The sequence below is a fragment of the Bufo bufo genome, chromosome 2, assembly GCF_905171765.1.
Source record: "Bufo bufo chromosome 2, aBufBuf1.1, whole genome shotgun sequence".
In the NCBI taxonomy this organism is placed as follows: Eukaryota; Metazoa; Chordata; class Amphibia; order Anura; family Bufonidae; genus Bufo; species Bufo bufo.
In genome coordinates this window covers 53,595,808-53,616,969 of record NC_053390.1, presented here as the reverse complement: position 1 = coordinate 53,616,969, position 21,162 = coordinate 53,595,808, and the positions used below count along the sequence as shown (strand labels likewise).

Below are 21,162 nucleotides of genomic sequence, written 5' to 3'. Positions count from 1 at the left end.
GATCGTCTCCTAAAGAGGATTCAGCTGCGGGATCGGAGTGCCACCAGTGCAGAGCTTGCTCAGGAATGGCAGCAGGCAGGTGTGAGCGCATCTGCACGCACAGTGAGGAGAAGACTTTTGGAAGATGGCCTGGTGTCAAGAAGGGCAGAAAAGAAGCCACTTCTCTCCAAAAAAAACATCAGGGACAGATTGATCTTCTGCAGAAAGTATGGTGAATGGACTGCTGAGGACTGGGGCAAAGTCATATTCTCCGATGAAGCCTCTTTCCGATTGTTTGGGGCATCTGGAAAAAGGCTTGTCCGGAGAAGAAAAGGTGAGCGCTACCATCAATCCTGTGTCATGCCAACAGTAAAGCATCCTGAGACCATTCATGTGTGGGGTTGCTTCTCATCCAAGGGAGTGGGCTCACTCACAATTTTGCCCAAAAACACAGCCATGAATAAAGAATGGTACCAAAACACCCTCCAACAGCAACTTCTTCCAACAATCCAACAACAGTTTGGTGAAGAACAATGCATTTTCCAGCACGATGGAGCACCGTGCCATAAGGCAAAAGTGATCACTAAGTGGCTCGGGGACCGAAACGTTGATATTTTGGGTCCATGGCCTGGAAACTCCCCAGATCTTAATCCCATTGAGAACTTGTGGTCAATCCTCAAGAGGCGGGTGGACAAACAAAAACCCACTAATTCTGACAAACTCCAAGAAGTGATTATGAAAGAATGGGTTGCTATCAGTCAGGAATTGTCCCAGAAGTTGATTGAGAGCATGCCCAGTCGAATTGCAGAGGTCCTGAAAAAGAAGGGCCAACACTGCGAATACTGACTCTTCGCATAAATGTCATGTAATTGTCGATAAAAGCTTTTTGAAACGTATGAAGTGCGTGTAATTATATTTCACTACATCACAGAAACAACTGAAACAAAGATCTAAAAGCAGTTTAGCAGCAAACTTTGTGAAAACTAATATTTTTGTCATTCTCAAAACTTTTGGCCACGACTGTACATCAGGTCTACGCGTTTCAGATCAACAAATTCAGATCCTTACTCATGACAACATGATGATGTGAGACACTGGCCTTAAAGGGAGTCTGTCACCACATTTGAGCATATTAGACTGATCAAATAGCGTTATATGTGCCACCCAGAACTTGAAAACGGTACCTTTGTTGTATCTAATGGAGTTTTCTTTCAGCCAAAAATGAACTTTTAAGATTCTGTAAATGCGCCCTCTCAAGTGCCCAGGGCGGCGTCTCAATCGTCCGAGCCCCAGGCAGCACCTCCTCAACGGCTCATAACCCCGCCCTCCGTGTGCCTCTGCCCGCCCATTTACTCTCCTCCTCTCTCCTTTTCCACTGCGCTACGAATTTGACCGCGCAGCCGCAGTGGAAAAGGTTTATAAAAGTTTATAAAGTTTATAAAAGTTGATGTTAATAAATTTATTGCGTTGCTGCCTGTGTTTTTTTTTTTTTACCTTCCAGGTGGACCAACCGATCAACCAGCTGCAGCACTGATGTGCATTCTGACAGAAGCATTGCGCTGCTGTCAGATTCCACAAAAGTCGGTGTATGCGGCGCTGCAAGACGAGATTTCTCCTCTGCAGTAAAAAAGATAAGTTTGCCGAGGTTTATGAGCTGAGGGGCGGTGTTCATATGCTTTGGCAAACATTTTTTATAAAAAAATAAAATAAATTCTGGCAATGATTTATTCATCCACATCGATTGATGTGAATGGAGAAATGCCAGGGCAGTATAAATACCCCACAAGTGACCCCATTTTGGAAAGAAGACACCCCAAGGTATTCACTGAGGGGCATAGTGAGTCCGTGGGAGATTTTTTATTTTTTTTGCCAGAAGTTAGCAGAAATGGAAACTTTATTATTTATTTTTTTTCCTCAGAAAGTGTAATTTTCCGCTAACTTGTGAAAAAAAATTAAATCATACATAAACTCACCATGCCCCTCTGCGAATACTTTGGGGTGTCTTCTTTCTAAAATGGGGTCATTTGGGGGGTATTTATACTATCCTGGCATTCTAGCACCTCAGGAAACATGACAGGTGCTCAGAAAGTCACAGCTGCTTCAAAAAGCGGAAATTCACATTTTTGTACCATAGTTTGTAAACGCTATAACTTTTGCGCAAACCAATAAATATACACTTATTGGATTTTTTTTTATCAGACACATAGCACAATACATTCTGACACAAACTTGTATAGAAATGTAATTATATTTGAACAATTTTACCAGACAAGTTAAAAATACACTTTTTTTGAGAAAATTACGGTCTATTTTGATTAATATCAGAAAAACGAAAAATCTCAGCAGCAATCAAATACCACCAAAAGAAAGCTGTATTTGTGAGAAGAAAAGGAGCTAACATTCATTTGGGTGCCAAGTTGCATGACTGAGCAATAAAGCGTTAAAGTTGTGAAGTGCCGATTTGTAAAAAAGGGCCTGGTCACTAGGGGGGTATAAACCTGTGGTCCTTAAGTGGTTAAGACCTGTTTAGAAACAATAAATTCCACCTTACCAGCAGATTTCTAGAACCATCCAAAAAAAAAACTCTTTGTTGCCCATACCAACCAATTACAGCTCAGCTTTCATTTCTTAGCATGCCACTGCAAGATGAAAGCTGAGCTGTGATTGGCTGCCATAGGCAACAAGGATGGAGGTTTTTTTTAGGCAGTTTTATAAATTAGCCCCACAAGTCTTTTAAAGCAATGGACCCCAGTAGGTAAAACTCTTTGAGGCAAAGGGAAAAACAAATATGCATAGCGACAAGCACAACATGGCCGCTATACTACATAGTTGTTCTCACACCTGTTTTCCACATGTCCGCGTCTTACAGAAGGTGCGTTCCCGGTGTGCGGGTTAAGCCTTGGTCTTCACAAATATGGCCGACCGCTGTCTGTGTAGTGAATGCATGGGGACATCTGTGGGCGTGTTTGAGCTCTAGCGTTTAAACGCTTTTGATTGCCTGATGGATGTGACGTCAGCGGTGCGCTCGGCGGTTGTATTTGAATGTTCCGGGAGCGGCTGTCAGGTCGGTGACTACTGGGTCATTTGCGCTGTGTGCGGGGATATAGGGGAGGGGGTGAGCTATGTATATGTGGGTGGAAGGATTGGTTTGGGGTGTGGGCTTACATAAGCAGAGACAATTCAGTATGACGTCTTATAATACCCTAATGTCCCATCCCCAGCCATTGTTATAAGTGGTCCCGACTGCCCATGTGATGTAACCCCCAATTTCGATGCCTGAGTGCCCCCATAATAGTGCTTATCATACTACCCATGATAAAGCTAGCCACAGAACCTGCCAGAGTGCCCCCATAGCGGCGCTTGTTGCATGCTGCCAGAGTGCCCCCCCCCCATAGCAGTGCTTGTTATACTGCCAGAGTGCCCCCCCCCCCATAGCAGCGCTTGTTGCATGCTGCCAGAGTGCCCCCATAGCGGCGCTTGTTGCATGCTGCCAGAGTGCCCCCATAGCGGCGCTTGTTGCATGCTGCCAGAGTGCCCCCATAGCGGCGCTTGTTGCATGCTGCCAGAGTGCCCCCATAGCGGCGCTTGTTGCATGCTGCCAGAGTGCCCCCATAGCGGCGCTTGTTGCATGCTGCCAGAGTGCCCCCATAGCGGCGCTAGTCACAGCACCCCCATATTAGAGCCAGCAATATTGTGCAACTGTGATGGAGCTTCTCCCCTAATGGAGATAGCCGCAGTGCCGCTATAACAGTGCTTGTCATGGTACCCTAGGCCTATAGGAAGCCAATACTCCTATAACAGTGGAGCAGCACTGCTTGTCATAGTGCCCCCGTAACAGAAAAATCTACAGTACAGCCCCAGTGTGCCCCCATCATGGAGTCACTAACAGTTCTCCCGCAGAGCCAGCACAGGATTTGCTGTGATGTCCCCCTCAACCACCTTGATGCCCTGAGCCCTGACTTTTCGCTGCGTTCCTCATTGCTGTCATATTCTTTCCCCAGGGTTTCGGTGAGAGATGGACGCCCCCGACCTGGACGATTTGTGTTCTCACGTTAACTCAAAGATTTCTAAAATCAAGAAGACCCTGCAGCTTCGGTACATTGGTGAGTGCCTGTGGGGTCAGATGGGGCGTCTCTGTGTGATCTGTAAGCGGGTGGTGGTGTCACACCCCAACGTTCTTCAGCTGTGCGTTTTAGCCTCTCTTACCCCGTGTTTGCCCCAGGTTGTGCTCTCCAACCCAACCAACTTCCCGCCCCCTGCCGCTCGCCCCGGGCCGGGCTCCCCACCCCCCCTGCCAGGCCCTATGACATTACAGGGCCTATGGACAGCAGGTGTCTTCATGTCTCCGTTTCTGCACAGGTCAGGACCCCTCCTTGAGTAATGTGCTCAGTAAAGTGACGTATGAGCTGCATCTGCTGTGTGAGCTGCTTAATAAAGTGGAGACAGAAGTTCAGAGGCAGGAAGCGATCGCAAAGTCCTTGAAGGTAAGATGGAGAGAGGTGGAGTTCCTGTAGTCGCTGACTACCACACTATTCGCTGCCGGATCTTCCATGGATGTTCTGCCTGTGTCTGTTGCGGATAAAGTGCTGCCCCCTGAGCATCGTCCCCGTTGCTATGTGGAAATGGCAGGAGGGGGGCAGAACACACAGCAGAGCTGGACTAAGATAAATGTACATTTAGATTTAGCCATATAAAAAAGTGCAGCAGTGGGATAAAAACAGGGTAAAATATTACACTCACCGATCCACCACTGCTGAGCAGCGTCCATAGCCTAAATGATGGCAGAATTGCCCTTTAAAGAGAACTTGTCTCCTCTCCTGACATGTCTGTTTTAGTAACCACTTGCATCCCCCATATAATAACCAGTCTGCAATAAAGGTCCAGCTGGATGTTACCAGTTGAGGGGTTGTCTCTGCACAGTCTGACACTGGCAGCATGGATTGGATAGTGTCAGACTGTGCAGGGCCACCCCCCAACTGGTAAGCAATTTATTAGCTAGCACTTTATTCTTAAAGAGGACCTTTCTTGGGTCCAGACATTATGAAATAACTAGCAGGTTATGTAGGGCATAGTCCATGGTTGTCAGATCGCTTGCTATTTTTTTCTGTTCGCCCGCTGTGCCCCCCTGCAGTTTTCCCGCCTGGTATGCTAATTAATTGCATCGGTACAGAGAAGAGGAGACGCCAGGGTTTCTCAATGGGCGTCTCCTTCTCTCTGGCTGTGCTGCGATCCAATCACAGGGAGAAGGAGACACCCATTGAGAAACTCTGGCGTCTCCTCTTCTCTGTACCGATGCAATTAATTAGCATACCAGGCGGGAAAACTGCAGGGGGGCACAGCAGGCGAACGGAGCGGCGCCCAGAAAAAATAGTAAGCGATCTGACATCCATGGACTATGCCCTACATAACCTGCTACTTATTTCATAATGTCTGGACCCCTGAAAGGTCCTCTTTAAGCTTCTAGTACAGGGGTAGGCAACCTACGGCACTCCAGATGTTGTGAAACTACAACTCCCAGCATGCATACTTCCTCTGCTCTTAGAACTCTCATAGAAATGAATGGAGCATGCTGGGAATTGTAGTTTCGCAACAGCTGCAAGTGCCGGAGATTGCTGACCCCTGTTCTAGTAGGAATAAAAGAGCGATGACACAACATATAGTTCTAAGGAAAGAGGCTCCAGAATTATTACATGGGGAATGCAAGCAGTTACTAAAACAGATGTGGCAGGAGAGGTAGAGTCATGAAGACAAGGGTGTGTGTAAGTCACACAAGGGGGTCCATGTGTGGGTTACCCTCTTTGAAGCAGAAGGCTCCCGTTCCCTGGCAGAATGGAGCCGACTTTTTATTACATGGACAATGGCCTCCGTGTAATACTACGCGGTTGCTGCAGGGTAATTGCCCCGGTAGCTGCTGGTCATCCTGTTGTCTGAGCGGTTGAGCGCACATTTTGGAAGGTTGTCTGATAAGGTTTAGCTGTGAGTGGAGTATAAAGCATAACAGTTTATTCATTATTTTTTATTTTTCTCCAAATTTTTTTATTCGAAAATCAAACAAATTTTGATCCAAAAGAGAACATCAACATTAATATTTCTATTTTCCCCTTTTAACCCTTACCCCCCCCCCCCCAGCTCCCCTCTCTTTGCGATGCGTCTCTCACCCCCCCCCCCCCCCCCCCCCCGTCAACAAGACGGGTAAGGCATATTGAGGAGGTGGAGGCAGGAAAACTTAAAACTTCCAGTCTCCCCATTTTTAAATTTTTCCTCTGAATTTCTTTGTTTATATTTTCATATCTTTTGATCTTGTTGACGAGGTTTAACCATAAGTTTATACTTGGAGTATTAGATGAAAACCAAGCCCGTGCAATCAAAAGTCTCGCCAAGAACATTATTTTGGTCAGAAGAATCCTTTTGTATTTATGGCATCCAGCATTCCACCGTAAATGGAATCGCCACTTCCAATTTTTGGGTGATAAAGTTATGAATTGCCCCCCCCCCCTCCAGTATTCTATTAGTTTTATACAAGTCCAAAACATATGTATATAATCAGCCCCCAGGTGATTCACATCGTGGACAATGAGAAGTGTTTCTTAAACCACATTTATTAAGCCATACAGGAGTATAATAAATTCTATGCAAAATATTAAATTGAACCAAAATGTGATTACAATTATGAGACACTAATCCTAAATTCACCAATATATTATCCCAATCATTTAATTGAATCATTGGGCAGTCTATTCCCTAGGACTTTTGTCCGGGAGAACGTATATTATTAAGTCGTGCTTTAAGTAAACATTTATCAAGTTGAGAAGTCTTAACCTTCTGTCCTGAATTCCCTATTCAAAAAAGTGGAAGTGTCTATCTCAAGAAAAAGTTTTTCATCAGTTAAAACAAAGTGCAGAACCCCTTTTAAGTGTATTTTTTCTTTGTGCTAACTCCAAAAACGGGAGTATAACCCCATTCTTAACCATCTGTGCAACATACAAAATATTATATTTTTGCCAGTACTGATCCACAGCCAATTCATCTAAGGCCTGTAAATGATAATTATACCAAAGGGATCCCTTTATTCCCAACCAATCTTTAATAGTACTCCAGGACTAAGGGTACTTTCACACTTGCGGCAGAGGATTCCGGCAGGCAGTTCCATCGCCGGAACTGCCTGCCGGATCTGGCAATCCGGACGCAAACGGATGGCATTTGTCAGACGGATCCGGATGCGGTGTATGGTAAGGTCAGGCAGCACTGCGCGTTAGTCGGCGGGTGCTCGGTCTTATGGTCTTGCGGATGTAATACTGCTGCTCACTTTCTGTTTGAAAAAGACACCTGTGAGTGTCGAAACGCGCGTCCATGAGTGACCAATAAATCCTTTTGAGCAAAGAAAATTGGAGTGCCGGTTTTTCTTCGTTGTGCAGGATCTGGATGCGGATGGTCTGACAAATGCATTGAAATACCGTATCCGTCTCTCCGGTGTCATCTGGAAAAACTGATCCGGTATATATTTTTTTCACAGATTTAAAGATCTGCGCATGCCGGACTGGAAGAACGGATCCATCAATGCGGCAATTTTAATGCACTAATACACTTCAATGAAAATTAATGCCGGAACCGGCATTCCAGCAAGTGTTCAGGATTTTTGGCCAGAGAGAAAACTGCAGCATGCTGCGGTATTTTCTCCGGCCAAAAAACGGAAGAGGGACTGAACTGATGCATCCTGAACGGATTGCTCTCCGTTCAGAATGCCTTAGTATAAAACTGATCAGTTCTTTTCCGGTATAGAGCTCCTAGGACGGAACTCAATACTGGAAAACAAAAACGCTAGTATGAAAGTACCCTTAATTAATAGCTTCGCAGCCAGTCTATAGTCCTGTTGGAGATTGATTAATTGGCCAGATTTCAATAAAGTAAACATAGTGTCATGCGGAAATCTCCTCACCAAGGTTCTACAGAGAGGGCTTTTCTCCCATTCACAAAATAACCATAACTGAGAAGCTAAGAAATAGCCCTTGAAACAGGGAAGGTTGAGCCGTCCCTGTTCCATGGGCTTGTAGAAGTATTCCAATTTAAGTCTTACTCGCTTTCTCCCCCAGAGTAAATGATTAATAATTCTCTCAATTAATTTAAAGAACTTATCTTCAATCCATACTGGGGAATTCCTAAGGACATAGAGTAATTGGGGCATAAGAGTGGTTTTTGACCAATTCATATCAAGACCCGAAACATCGCCAAAGGAGTTAACCGTTCGAATAAGTTTAGGGAGTGTAGTGTTAATGTGTCGAATATAAAATAAGACCTCATCAGCGTATAAGGAAATACGATCTTCTACTCCTGATATCCCAAACCCTTCAATCTGGGGATCCTGTCTAACCCTAGCAGCAAGAGGCTCAATATAAATATCAAATAATAACGGAGAGAGTGGACATCCTTGACGAGTACCTCTATTCAGAGAAATACTCCTAGTCAGGAACCCATTGATGTTCAGTCTCAAAAGCCTAACCATGTTTATAAACCTAATACCAAAGCCCATCTTCTCTAACACCCTCCACCCTATCAAAGGCCTTAGAGGCATCTAAAGACAGGTTGGAGCAATAGACCCTCCGGGAGGACTTTATATTGGAAAACAGGCGATGCAGATTGTAATGCACGCCCTTATTCGGAATATACCCATTTTGGTCAGGACGTATAATTAAGTAATAACCTTAGCCAACCTCGTAGTTAGAATCCTTGAGAGAAGCCTAACATCCGTATTCAAAAGAGAGATCGGCCTATATGACCCAATATGTAAAGGGTCCTTGCCTTTTTTCAATATTACTATTATTACAGCTTCTGTCATTGATTCCAGGAGGCCACCGTCCTTTAGTGACTCAGTGAATACCTTCAAAAGACGAGGGAGATTAACCCCCCCTATATTTGTGATAAAATTTATATGGGAATCTACAGGAGAGGAGTTCCCCACACAAGCCTTTATTGCAGCCTCTAGCTCCGGCAGGGAGGACTCGGCCTCGGCGCACACAGTTATTCATGTCAATCCTTCTTTGTGCTTCAGGAGCTGCAGGTGACCCTAGAGAGAGATGTCAAGGAAGCGTCTCATCTCCGTGACAATGTTCCTCCTCATCTACCCAAGAAATGTCCTAACAGGTATATTCAAGTCCTTGAATAGTGTCAGACTAGTGCTTTCTTTGCTGGCTTGATTCATTTCTCCATCACATTATACGCTGCTCGTCTCCATGGTTACGACCACCCTGCAATCCATCAGCGGTGGTCGTGCTTGCACACTATAGGAAAAGCTCCAGCCTCTCTGGTGGCCAGGACCGGGGGGGGGCACACATAGGCTATTGCTTTTTCCTATAGCGTGCAAGCACGACCACCGCTGCTGGGTTACAGGGTGCTCGGAACCATGGATACGAGCAGTGTATAATGTGATGGAAAAGAGTCAATATGGACAATCACAATACATTAGTAAGTGCCTTGTATTAACTTTCTCTACGCTTACTGATGTGAGACAACCCCTTTTAGGCTGAGATGGGGCTAGTTCAGTGATGGCTAACCTCCGGCACTCCAGCTGTGGTAGAACTACGACTCCCAAGATGCCCCCTTGCTTAGCTGTTCTCGGAACGCCATAGAAATGAATAGAGCATTCTGGGAGTCGTAGTTTCACCACAGCATGAGTGCCGTTAGATGCAGCAACAGTCTCCTGCTAGTGGCATCCTGGCGATCTTGTGATCGGTCACGTGACCACTGGGGACAGTACAGGCATCAGTGCTGTGAATGTGAGAGCAGCTTCTCTCCAGGATCAGGCACCTGGGTTAAAGGGGTTGTCCACTCCTTTTATACTAATGGCCTATCTTCAGGATATCTGATTGGTGGGGGTTTGACACCCAGCACCCTCAACAATCAGCTTTGGCACCGGAAGTCAGCATCAGAGTGGACTGTGAACAAAACTGATTAGGAGCAGCGCTGCGGTTACAAGCTTCGTCCACTACAACATGAACGGAGGTGCTTAGTTCTGGCGTCAGAGCTACCCTGCAACAGCTGATCGGCAGGGTTTGGGACTGCTGCACAATCGGATATTGATCCTGAGGATAGCCCATCAATTTTAAAAGGCTTATGCTCAGGATAGGTCATCAATGTCTCATAGGTGGAGATCTGGCACCCCAACTGATCAGCGGTTTGAAGAGGCTGTGGCGCTCTGGGGAGCGCTGAGGCTTCTTCCTAGGCCAGTGACGTCATGTCCCTCGGTTACGTGGCCTATGTGCAGCTCAGTCCCTTTCAGGTGAATGGGCCTGGGCTGCAATACCAAGCACAGCCGCTATGTGATGAATGGTGCTGTGCTTGGTAAGCTGTGAGGAGGCCACAGTGCTCACCTGAGTGCTGCAACCTCTTCAAGCAGCAGATCGGTGGAGGTGCCGAGTGTCTGAGCCCACCAAACAGATATTGATATTACATATCAATATATTCTACTCCACGAAAACCTCATTAAAATCCTGGAATACCCCTTTAAGCAGTTATTTAAAGGAAACAAATAAAAAGATCTAAATGAAAAAGAATAAATAAAATTAATTAAATCTCCCTTAACTTGAATATGATTTACCCAACAGCAGCAGTTCTATACCTTGCATGTACCCTCCCCATAGGAGAGCCCCAATTCTTCGGTTCTGATCAGCGGACATTCGTGCCCTCCAGTCTTTACAATGACCGTATAATCGTCCACCACCGAGAGCTGCTCTGTGCGCAGACCCCGTTCCATGGAATTTAGCATTATGTAGATAAATCCCAGTGTTCATACATACGTATGCGACAGAACGGACTGATCGCAGCTGTCCCCTCCTCTGAATATTCCTCTTTTGTCTCCCAGTAATCCAGGCCCAGGTGAGGCGCCTCTGGCGGAGGTGAAGGTCAGCGCTCCAGAGCCGCAAAAGAAACCTGCCAAAGGAAAGCACATTAAAGAAGTGGAGCTGATTACGGTACAAGAATTCGACAATGTGCCAGCGTAAGTCGACAGTTAAATCCCCATTTTACCCCAGGAATTATTTTTATCCATTCTCATTTTATTGAATTTATAGACATAACATACAGGCATGCAATGTTCAGTGTTTTCTACAGAAACCAGCAGGCTACATATTGCTGGGATAGAATCAAATTAAATAAAGTTCCACATTGGTTTACCGTGCCATAAGTAGATAATCAGGGGCTAGTCTGCCCTTCATCACAAGTATCATGAAACTTATAATGCTTTACAATCAATAAATTACTGGTTGCACAGATATGCATGTTAAAGTAGATACAAATATGAACTTGAGGAAAAGCAAAAACTATAAGGGGGAAGTTTCGACTTGGTTCTTTCATTTATGTATTTGTCACAAGGTCTGGCTTTAATTTGATGTCCTAGAAATACATCCGTACTTATTTCTCTGAGTCTAAATCCATCCTCTCTCTCATGTGTGTCAACCAAGGTTGACATATTTCCAAAAATGCCTTCCTATTCTTGTTCTCCCAACTCGCTAGTTCTTCCATACAGCACAAGTTGATCATTTTGTCATAGTGATAGTCGGGGGGGGTTGACGTCTCTCCACTTCAATGGACTGAGACGTTTGGCCGCCGTGATCATGTGTGTAGCAAGGTTTGGTAGCCAGAGGAGCACAAGTGGAGCAGATAATTTTAGTTTAGTAGAACATATTTTTATTAATAACTGTTTCTACTTCTGTTCAAAAAATTCCCAGAGCTGGACAAGACCACCAAATATGTGAGATGTTACCAGTACCCGTCAAGCACCTCCAGCATTGGTCCGTAGGTGATACATTTATCCGGTGAAGGAACTCAGGGGTACGGTACCATCTAGAGCAGGGGTGGCCAACCTGTGGCTCTTGAGCCGCATGTGGCTCTTTGCTTCTTAAAGTGCGGCTCTAGCTGTGAAGCCGGGAAGCAGTCAGGCGGCTCAATGTCCGCCCCATGCTCAGATCTCTTTTCCTGATCGGGCACTGTAGCTCCAGCTCACTCTCCACTACGTCCTCCACTACGTAGTATGTGGAGACACGGACTATGACCTGACGTTGTGCTCATCAGGTCACAGTGGAGAGCGTGTCAGACCTGCAGAGTAGCAGGAGCCCCAGTGCCTGATTTTTTTAATTATAGAACTGAGCATGGGAGGGTGTCCTGATCTGGGCAATGGGGGTCTGATCTGAGCATGGGGGGGGGGGGGGGGGGGGGTGTCCTGATCTGGGCAATCGGGGTCTGATCTGAGCATGGGGGGGGGGTGTGTGTCCTGATCTGAGCATGGGGGGGGGGGTCCTGATCTGGGCAATGGGGGTCCTGATTTGGGCAATGGGGGTCTGATTTGAGAAATGGGGTTTCAGATTTGAGCATGGGGGGGATCTGAGCTTAGGGGATCTTATTTGAGCATGGGTTGGTCAGGTCTGAGCATGGGGGGGGGGAGATCTGAGCACTGAGGGTCTGACACTGGAAGTCTGATTTGTGTTGTCTGATCAGAGCATTGGGGGTCCAAATTTAGGTCAGATGAGGATTGGGGATCTGATTTAGGAGTCTGATCTGAGGTCTGAAATATTTTTATCAGACCTCAGATCAGATGAAAAATCTTTTTTTCTCTTATTTTTCTTTGTTAAAACCTAGGTGCATCTTGTAGGGTGAAAAATACGGTGACTCATGTGTAAATGTATAGCTTGTGGCTCCTGGTAGTCCTACTTTTTGTTTCTTTGTGTCTGTAAGGTTGGCCACCCCTGATCTAGAGAGTATTTTAAGAGTTTTCCTAGACTTTTACGCATCTAGAAAACCAGTGAGAGTGAGATAGTATAAATGTTCTACTGGGGCCGTCCAGGTTAATTTTCAGCTCTTTTTCCCACTCTTGCAGATAATTAGGATATTGGAAGTTACAAGTTGTCAGTAGCTGCTTATAGATTATTGAGAGGCATTTTGATGGTAATGAGGGTAATAAGACATAATTCTCTAACAAAGAAGGGTCAGGCATAGGTAAATGCCTGGATTTTTTGTAACTTGTTGCAATATAGCTCAAAATCCAATTTTTGCAATATGTTTCCTATCCCAATAGGCTCTCCAGTGATAGCCAAGTAGTGTTCCTTATTAGCTGTAGAACGATATAGGTCTCCTACTCTATGCTGAGAAACGGATGACCAGACGCTAGTGACTTCTAAGGGTCGTTCCGCAAGAATCTTTGGTAAGATGTGAAGTGGGGTTATTGTAGACAAGCGTTTGCTACTTATTTTTAACGCACCGGATCTATGACACCTGGACTTCTGGATAGCTCACTCACCAGCTCTAGTCTATTTGGCAAGGGAGTATTGTACCATAATAAATAATCTCTATTACTCCCTAGCAGGGCTTTTTCCATGTCGACGTGTATAGGAACCGGCGCAGGGTGAGATGGTGTCAACCATCTTTCCAGGTGTATAGCATGCAAATAGGTATTTGTCAGGTAAAGAGATACCCCCTTGTTTCTTTTTTTTTTTTTTATAAGAAGGGAAAAGGGCAGTCTGGCCTTTTTATTAGCCCAGAGGAAATTGCTGAAAATCGTCCTCCGTTTATTAAGGAAAGTACTGGGTATGGAGATTGGAAGGGCGCAAAGTGTATATAGCAGTAGTGGGAGAACATATGTAACCAATATATTCTTCCTGCCTAGCCAGGACAACGTGGGTATTGAGGGACCGGCAAGAAAAGACTGTATTTTATTTAACAAGGGAGTGTAGTTAAGTTGGAAAAATCAGGTTCAGATTGGCAGGAACCATGATCCCTAAATGCTTGATCGCACTAGGAGGCCATTAAAATGAGGCTATATCTTTTTATTCGCCTGAGTTGGGAAGGCGATAGCGAGATCCCCAAGGCCTCAGATTTGTCAAAATTTATTTTTAAATTAGAAGCCTTGCCAAATGCCTCAAATATGTCCTTTACATACGGCATAGCTACTTTTGGGTTTGAAATCAGCAATAGTAGATCGTCTGCGAATGCTGCCATCTTGTGGACACAGTTGCTCAATCACAGGCTTCTAATGCTGGCAGTTTGTCTAAACTTCAGAAGCAGAGTTTCCAATGTTAGTATAAAGAGCGTAGGGGAAAGCGGGCATCCCTGCCTGGTTCCATTTCTAATGGCAAATGTTTCTGACATGGTTCCATTTACTAATATGCGAGCTGAAGGGGAGGAGTATAGTGTGAAAATGGCGTTTATAAACCTGAATGGGAACCCAAAAGATTCAAGGGTTCTACGCATAAATTGGCAGTTCACCCTATCGAGTGCTTTTTCTGCGTCAGTTCCTAGTAGGACTAAGGCTATATGCAGACGACAGTGAAAAATGGCCGTGTGACAGCCGTCTAAGTAACAGCCGTCACACGGCCATTTTTAGCACCAGTGAAAGTCTATGGGGCTATTTACATGGCCGATGTTTTCACGGACGGACGGACCCCATTGAAATCAATGGGACCGTTTTTAACGGCCGATTGACAGGAGTGCACCCGTCTAACGGCCGTTAAAAACGGGTACACAGGCCATTTAGGGGTTAAAAAAAACCTCACCTCCACTTGCGGAGCAGCAGTCTCTTCTCTCTTCATTGAGAAGGATCTGCGTGGTGCAGATCTCGGCGAAACAAGAAGTAAGTAGATGGGCGGTCAGAGGGGAAGGTGACGATAAGGCTGAGCTAGCTGGGCACCTACGAGGGTAACGCCGCTCCTGGGCACTTGCGAGCCCTCATTTGCATATGCTACTAAGTTGTTTTTTGCCGGTTTTATAAGTCCAGGATTGCTCATAAAGGTAACGTTTTTATTAACTGTAAGGCTGCTAGAAAGCTATGGGAAGGGTTAAAAAGATGAAATTTTGATGACAGACTCCCTTTAAGACCTTGCAAAGGCATACAAGGTATGATACCAGGCAGGGAAGCACTTACTAATTACATTAGGGACATGATGTTGTCTAATATGGGTCTCTTGTAAGAAGATTATTTCTGCACCTTCTCTTTTAAAGGGGTTGTCTCATCATGGACAATGGGGGTATATCGCTAGGTGGGACCCGCACCTATATCAAGAACAAAGCCCCGCAAGTGAAGGAGGGCGCACTGTGCATGCGCAGCCGCCCTCCATTCAATTTCTCCAGCCACCACCTTGCAGGGCTCCGTTCTCTATATAGGTGCGGGTTCCAACGGTGGGACCCGCACCTATAAGACAATGGAGGCATATCCTAGCGATATGCCCCCATTGTCTACGATGAGACAACCCCTTTAAGGGTACGGTACACTTGACTGCATTTTTGAGGAATATTCATCCCGTTAACATTCAGTGAGTAAAGTTTGACCTTGGCCATGATACATATCAATCAAAAGGCTATCTAGCCATAACCAGACCTTAAGACTCCAAGTCGGCAAAGGGTTTATTTTTGGGGTAAGTATGAGTATAAACAAACAAAAGACTCGTAGGCCCTAATGACGCAGAACTGCGTAAATTTGCTTTGAGAATCAAAATGTATGAGGCCAGGAGAGAGGACATAGGTGATAAAGCCTAGTTCGTACCAGGGACTCCACACACCCGGCCTATGTGGCAAAAAACAGAACCTGTTCATTTCAAGATTCATAAAGACAAACATCTGAGGGGCCAAAAGGGAGAAGTGTCCCAATCGAGGGAGGAGCGGAGTGACCTGGTCAGATGGATCTCTACTGCATAAGCATTGACAACATCTCCCAACTGGACCCCCAGTTGGACTTAATGACCCGAAAATAACTGTTAATAAAGTGAACATAACCACAACCCGTTACAAGTTTTAACTTGGCTAGAAACATAGTCATCTCTGTACGACACCTTTCTGCTCATTCACAGCAATAATCCCACTACTAGTAATATGGTTATAAATCAAACCCTTGTCTTCTTACGGGACAGTAAGTCAGTCCACGAGTGCCGAATACTTCCTTGGAGATTTGGGGGGATCTTCTGAGGTAGCTGCAGGGAGCCACGAAGGTATGTCCATTGGTGTAATCTCCATGGCCTCCCACATCTTGGGTAGATCATCCGGATGTCTCACTGTAATTTGTCAGCCTTTAATCGTGGTTCTTAGGCCAAAGGGGAAAAGCCATCTCATAGGTACAGTAGCTTCTTTGCTCTCAGTTCAGCTGTTAAAGGTCGTAGGATCCTGCGTTTTGCAAGAGGGCTGGCGGCTAAGTCCTGGAAAATCAGAATCTTATCATTATCAAGGAAGATGTCATCCTTTTCTCTTGCTTTTTTGAGGATTTCCACATTATCAATATAATTTAACAAAGCGCAAACCGTATCCCTCGGCGGGTCCCCCATCGGAGGTTTAGGTCTCTGTGAGCCCTTTCAGTAGTAATGACTGCCGCACGTGTCTGACCCACCAGCAGGGAGAGGTTCCGGCGTACAGTCTCTGTTAGCTCTTCAACGGGCACAGATTCCAGGATCCCTCTAAGTCTCACATTCTTGCGACGTCCTCTATTTTCCTGATCTTCCAGGTAAAGATGGGCATTGTTTATCTGTGTGTGCAGGGTTTGTATCTGGGATTGCATCCCCCTGTTATGTTGCACTATTGCTTCAACTCTATGCCCCATCTGCCTCACCTCCATCGTGATGTCGGACAACTCCTTCATCACCGGTGATGGGGCTTGCGACAAGGAGTACTTAAGGAAGGACCTCCTTGTGGGCATCGATTCTGCGTCTCCCTGAGTGTCTGAGAAAGCGCAAGAGCTGCCGCCACCTGAATCATCCTTGCACACTTCAGAGCGGACTTCGACTGCCGCCATTTTCTTCCTTCCAGACGGAGAGGACTCCTTCTTATTCAGGAACTTTGACAGGTCCCCCTGTGATTTCTGGGCTCTGTGGGTGCAGGCTGACTCTCCGCCTCTGTCTTTGTTTAATTTGCCCATATTTGAACAGGGATATTCATTTACAAGGCTATTTGGCCGGGTGCTGTGGTGAGGAGCTCAAGGCTTAAACGTCCACCACCATGCTCAGCTGACTCTGCCTTCCTACCCCAGGAATTTAAAGGGGTTTTCCCATCTCAGACAATAGGGGCATATCACTAGGATATGCCGCCGTTGTCTGATAGGTGCGGGTTCTACTTCTGGGACCCGCACCTACACTGAGAATGGAGCCATGAAAGTTATGGAGGGCTCACTGCTCGTGCGCAGCCGCCCCTCCATTCATTTCTATGGGGACGCCTAAAATAGCTGGCTCGGCTATTTCTGTCCGCCCCATAGAAATGAATTGGAGCAGTGCGCTCCCATTCACTACTACGGGGAGAGCGCTTGGTGGTGGCCCAACCCCGGAAAACCCGGGGTCCTATGGACACTACCTTCCCTGCCCAGTGTCTGGGACCCGCGCCTATCAGACAATCGGGGCATATCCTAGCAATATGCCCCCATTGTCTCAGATGGGAATAACCCTTTAACTAATGATCCATGCTCTGGAGAGGTTATCAGTATATGATCGGTCAATCTGAGCAAGTATAGCTGCAGTATAAAGAAAGGAGGGCTGAGATGGCAAAAGAGCAGTAACTGACATAATTAGAAACCGTATCGGAGGTGTATTCATATCACTTCCACATATTGGTTGTAATCATTCATCAGTTCATTTCCCCTCTGTACAAACTCAAGTTTGAGAGCAGTTGACCACAATCACCGCCCTGTCCCTAAGTCCTACACATAGGGGGGGATAAAGGTAGATCAGATTTATGGTGCTGTTGGCAGAATATGTGGTTCCTGTGGTCAGGTTCTGCAGCGATTTCATTGAAAAGACCCTGCATACAGCGCCATAGATCTCAGCCTCAATGACTTCGGCCAGAGGGGAAGACTGATCTGAATTTTAGAGAATGTGTTTGAGGATCCTCTCTGCTCTTGGATCCAGCACGGTAATGGTAAGACATAATCCACTAAACCATTCCTCAATGTTCTTTACACAGGTATATGAAAAACCGCCTGACATACGAGAAGATCAATCACTTCATCGAAGAGGTCAACAAGGCCGTGGTGGGCAAATACAAGATTATACATCAACCTCTTAAGACGCTGAACAACGTAGCCAGGAAGCAGCTGGGACGCTTTAAGGAGGAGGAGATGGCAGACACAAAAGGTATATAATAGGTGTATATAAGGCCATACTCTAGTGATGCCTGGCACCGATTTCCGCAGACAGTTGGCGACTTGAGATGCACAAATCCTTTCACTTGTGCTTAGCGAAAGGGACAGTTCCTTATTGCTGTATTTTGATATGATCCATGGATAACTGGAGGCTAAAGTAGAGAGCTGTATTCAATTACTTCAGCCTCCAAATGTTTGACAAATTGACCTATTATAGTAAATTCGCCAATTGAAACAGGTTGTCAAACATTTGCTGATCTCTGAAGTTAGTTGCCCCCAGCATAATGAATGCCACCATTAGTGTCCCCCAGTATAATGAATTCCACCATTAGTGTCCCCCAGTATAATGAATGCCCCCATTTTTGCCTCCCAGTACTAATCATGCTTACCCTCCCAGTTCTGCTTGTGTAAAAACAAAACAAAAAAAAAAACATTTGCACGCGCATATACAGCCGCTCCTCACATGATGCAGAATGACCTCCGCTCCCAGCTGTAACCACACTGGGAGCACATTGTGACGTCATCATACTGGGAGCAGAGGTCCTTCAGCATCAAGTGAGGAGCATGTGAAATGGATGATGTGAGTAATTTTTTTTATTTGTATTTTAACCCCTAAAAGGCAATTTTTTCACTATTGTACCCGTTTTTAATGACTATTAGACTCGTGCGCTCCCATTTGATTTCAATGAGGTCCGCCTGGCCGTGAAAACATGTCCTATCTAGTGATGAGCAAAGCGAGCTTCGGATGTCACATCCGAAATCGCCTCATTCAAAACTTTGGATTAATACTGTACTCTCCGTCTCCATGCAGTATTAAAATGTATGGGCTCCGATGAGCCGAACTTAGTTATTTGCGAAGTTGCCGAGTTTTGAAGTGGTTTTTCACGTTTAAAATCAACTACCAAAGTTAGGCTACTTTCACACTTGCGGCAGGACGGATCCGACAGGCTGTTCACCCTGTCGGATCCGTCCTTCCGCTATTTCACTGGACCGCCACTCCGTCCCAGCACGGCGAAAGGCCGCCGGACTAAAAGTCCTGCATGTCTGACTTTTTAGTCTGGCGGCCTCTCAACACGAACTGCCGTACTGCCCCGGAGCTCCGCCCCGTCCCCATTATAGTCAATGTGGATGGAGCGGCGGCACGGCGAAATAGCGGAAGGACGGATCCGACAGGGTAAACAGCCTGTCGGAAGCGTCCTGCCGCAAGTGTGAAAGTAGCCTTATTCAACAATGTCACGCGCAACTTTACGAATAACTAACTTCACAGATCTCCGTACAGTATTAATCTAAAGTTCAGAACAAAGCAACTTTGGATGTAGCGTCCGCAGCTCGCTTTGCTCATCACTAGTCCTATCTTTTGACAGCTACTATTCCGTTGCCGTAAGAAAAAAAACGCCATGTGAAAAGCTCTATTAACTTCAATTAGCGCTGTGATCACAGCAGCCTCAGCACTGAGTCAAGCTGGCAGGCCCTGTGCACAGAGAGTTATGAAGTCAGAAATGTACTAAGAGGAAAATAGGAAAAGTCTAGTGTGATTTAGCAGACTTGTAGAAACGCTGACCGGGCTGCAACATGGTAGACAGGAGACTCTAAGAGCACTTGGAAGCTTTATTTTTTTACCAAGGGTATATGTTAAAGTAATTGGACGTACAGAAATGGCTGTGAGCCCAGTGTGACCTATTAGAAGAGACCTAAAGATGTGTTATGTAACAATATACACCTGACCTCGTCATCGGGTATTATAGTCACTGCAGAGGAATTCTCTAAAGATTAGGAAGGGATCGGCTTTAGTTGGGGACATAGTAAAATACCCCTAATTGGTACTTACTACTGAAAGGTACGGTAAGTTTTTTTTTTTTTCATCATTAATCATAAGCATAATTAAATATTACATTTACAGACCATGCCCCATAGAAGTGTCACCTTGTCACCTGATGGCTCCTCCTTTTTTTTTTTTTCTCTCCTTAGGCCAATTCTTTATTGTCGAACAAGATATTAAGGAATTTACCCAAGTCAAGGTTGATAAAAGATTTCACGGGATGCTGAGCATCATGAGGCACTGTCACCGGATCCGGGAGCTGCGAGGGAAAGGAATTGTACGTTATGTCATCTGCTAATCATGACTCGTGGACGCAGCGTTTCCTACCCTCTGACACTACAGCTCAGGATCATGAGGAAGGACTCGTCTTCACTCATCATCTACAGCATGGGTCTGCAACCTCTGGCACAGCTGTTGTGAAACTACAACTCCCAGCATAAGCTGTTCACTTCTATAGGATTTTCATGAACAGCCGAGCAGGTGTGCATGCTGGGAGTAGTAGTTTCACAATAGCTGGAGTGATGGAGATGGCTGACCTTCAAAGATGAAGTACAAAAGAAAAACATGGCTGCCAACTCTGCTGTTCTAGTAAGAACTATTGACTTTGGCTCGGCGTCACTATGATTGACCTATGCACATTGGAATGATAGAGACCCGACTGATCAGCGGGACGGAGGGGCCATCGCTGAAGTACCAAACACAGCACCCTCTCGTCCTTCTGGCTACTTCTGGTACTGCAGCTCTGCCCCAAACACCTAATGAATTGCTGAGTGACTGCTACTCATTTTGCAGGGAAAATAAAGCATAGCACAGAAATGATAGAAGAGCAATTCAACAAAAAGGGGACTGTCTGTATTGGGGATCGGCATCTATTACAGGGGTCATGTGATTTGTAATATGCCTTTACGAAATTCTGTGTTAATAAGGAAGGGTTTCACATTCGGGGCCCTTAGCTAAACGCCAGAGCAAAAATGCAAAATGGAGTGCTCCTCGCCTTTTTTTTTGTACGAAATGGATCCTGCACCCAGTTACTGTTATAAATGGTGTCTGTTTCCAGCAGTCCTATAATGGTGAGTTGGTCGTGCATACGCAGTGTGCTCTCGTTATGGGGCTTCTGAAAATAGCTGAACATGCTTGCTCGGCTATTTTCAGAACTCCTATAGCATTAAATGGACAACTCACATGCACAGTATGTTCCTCTTCACTTTGCAAGCCCTGTTCTGGAGGTAAAAGCAGGTACCACCTCTCGGACCAGCTCCTATCAGATATT

The 21,162-nt window shown here is 45.6% G+C and overlaps 1 protein-coding gene across 2 annotated transcripts; it reads left to right on the top strand.

Moving 5' to 3' along the window:
• The first annotated feature begins 2,979 nt into the window (after window positions 1–2,979).
• Window positions 2,980–20,224, top strand: SKA1 (spindle and kinetochore associated complex subunit 1). 2 transcript variants are annotated; one of them, XM_040421099.1, is made up of 7 exons: window positions 2,980–3,047; window positions 3,981–4,082; window positions 4,339–4,463; window positions 9,026–9,117; window positions 10,835–10,969; window positions 17,896–18,065; window positions 20,042–20,224. In XM_040421099.1, the coding sequence occupies exons 2-7, from the start codon at window positions 3,995–3,997 to the stop codon at window positions 20,188–20,190; spliced, it is 759 nt and encodes a 252-aa protein (XP_040277033.1). In that variant the 5' UTR covers window positions 2,980–3,047; window positions 3,981–3,994; the 3' UTR covers window positions 20,191–20,224. The 2 variants fall into 2 exon arrangements, with proteins under 2 accessions (XP_040277033.1, XP_040277034.1); XM_040421100.1 differs by lacking the exon at window positions 2,980–3,047 and adding an exon at window positions 3,076–3,094.
• Window positions 20,225–21,162: the final 938 nt, after the last annotated feature.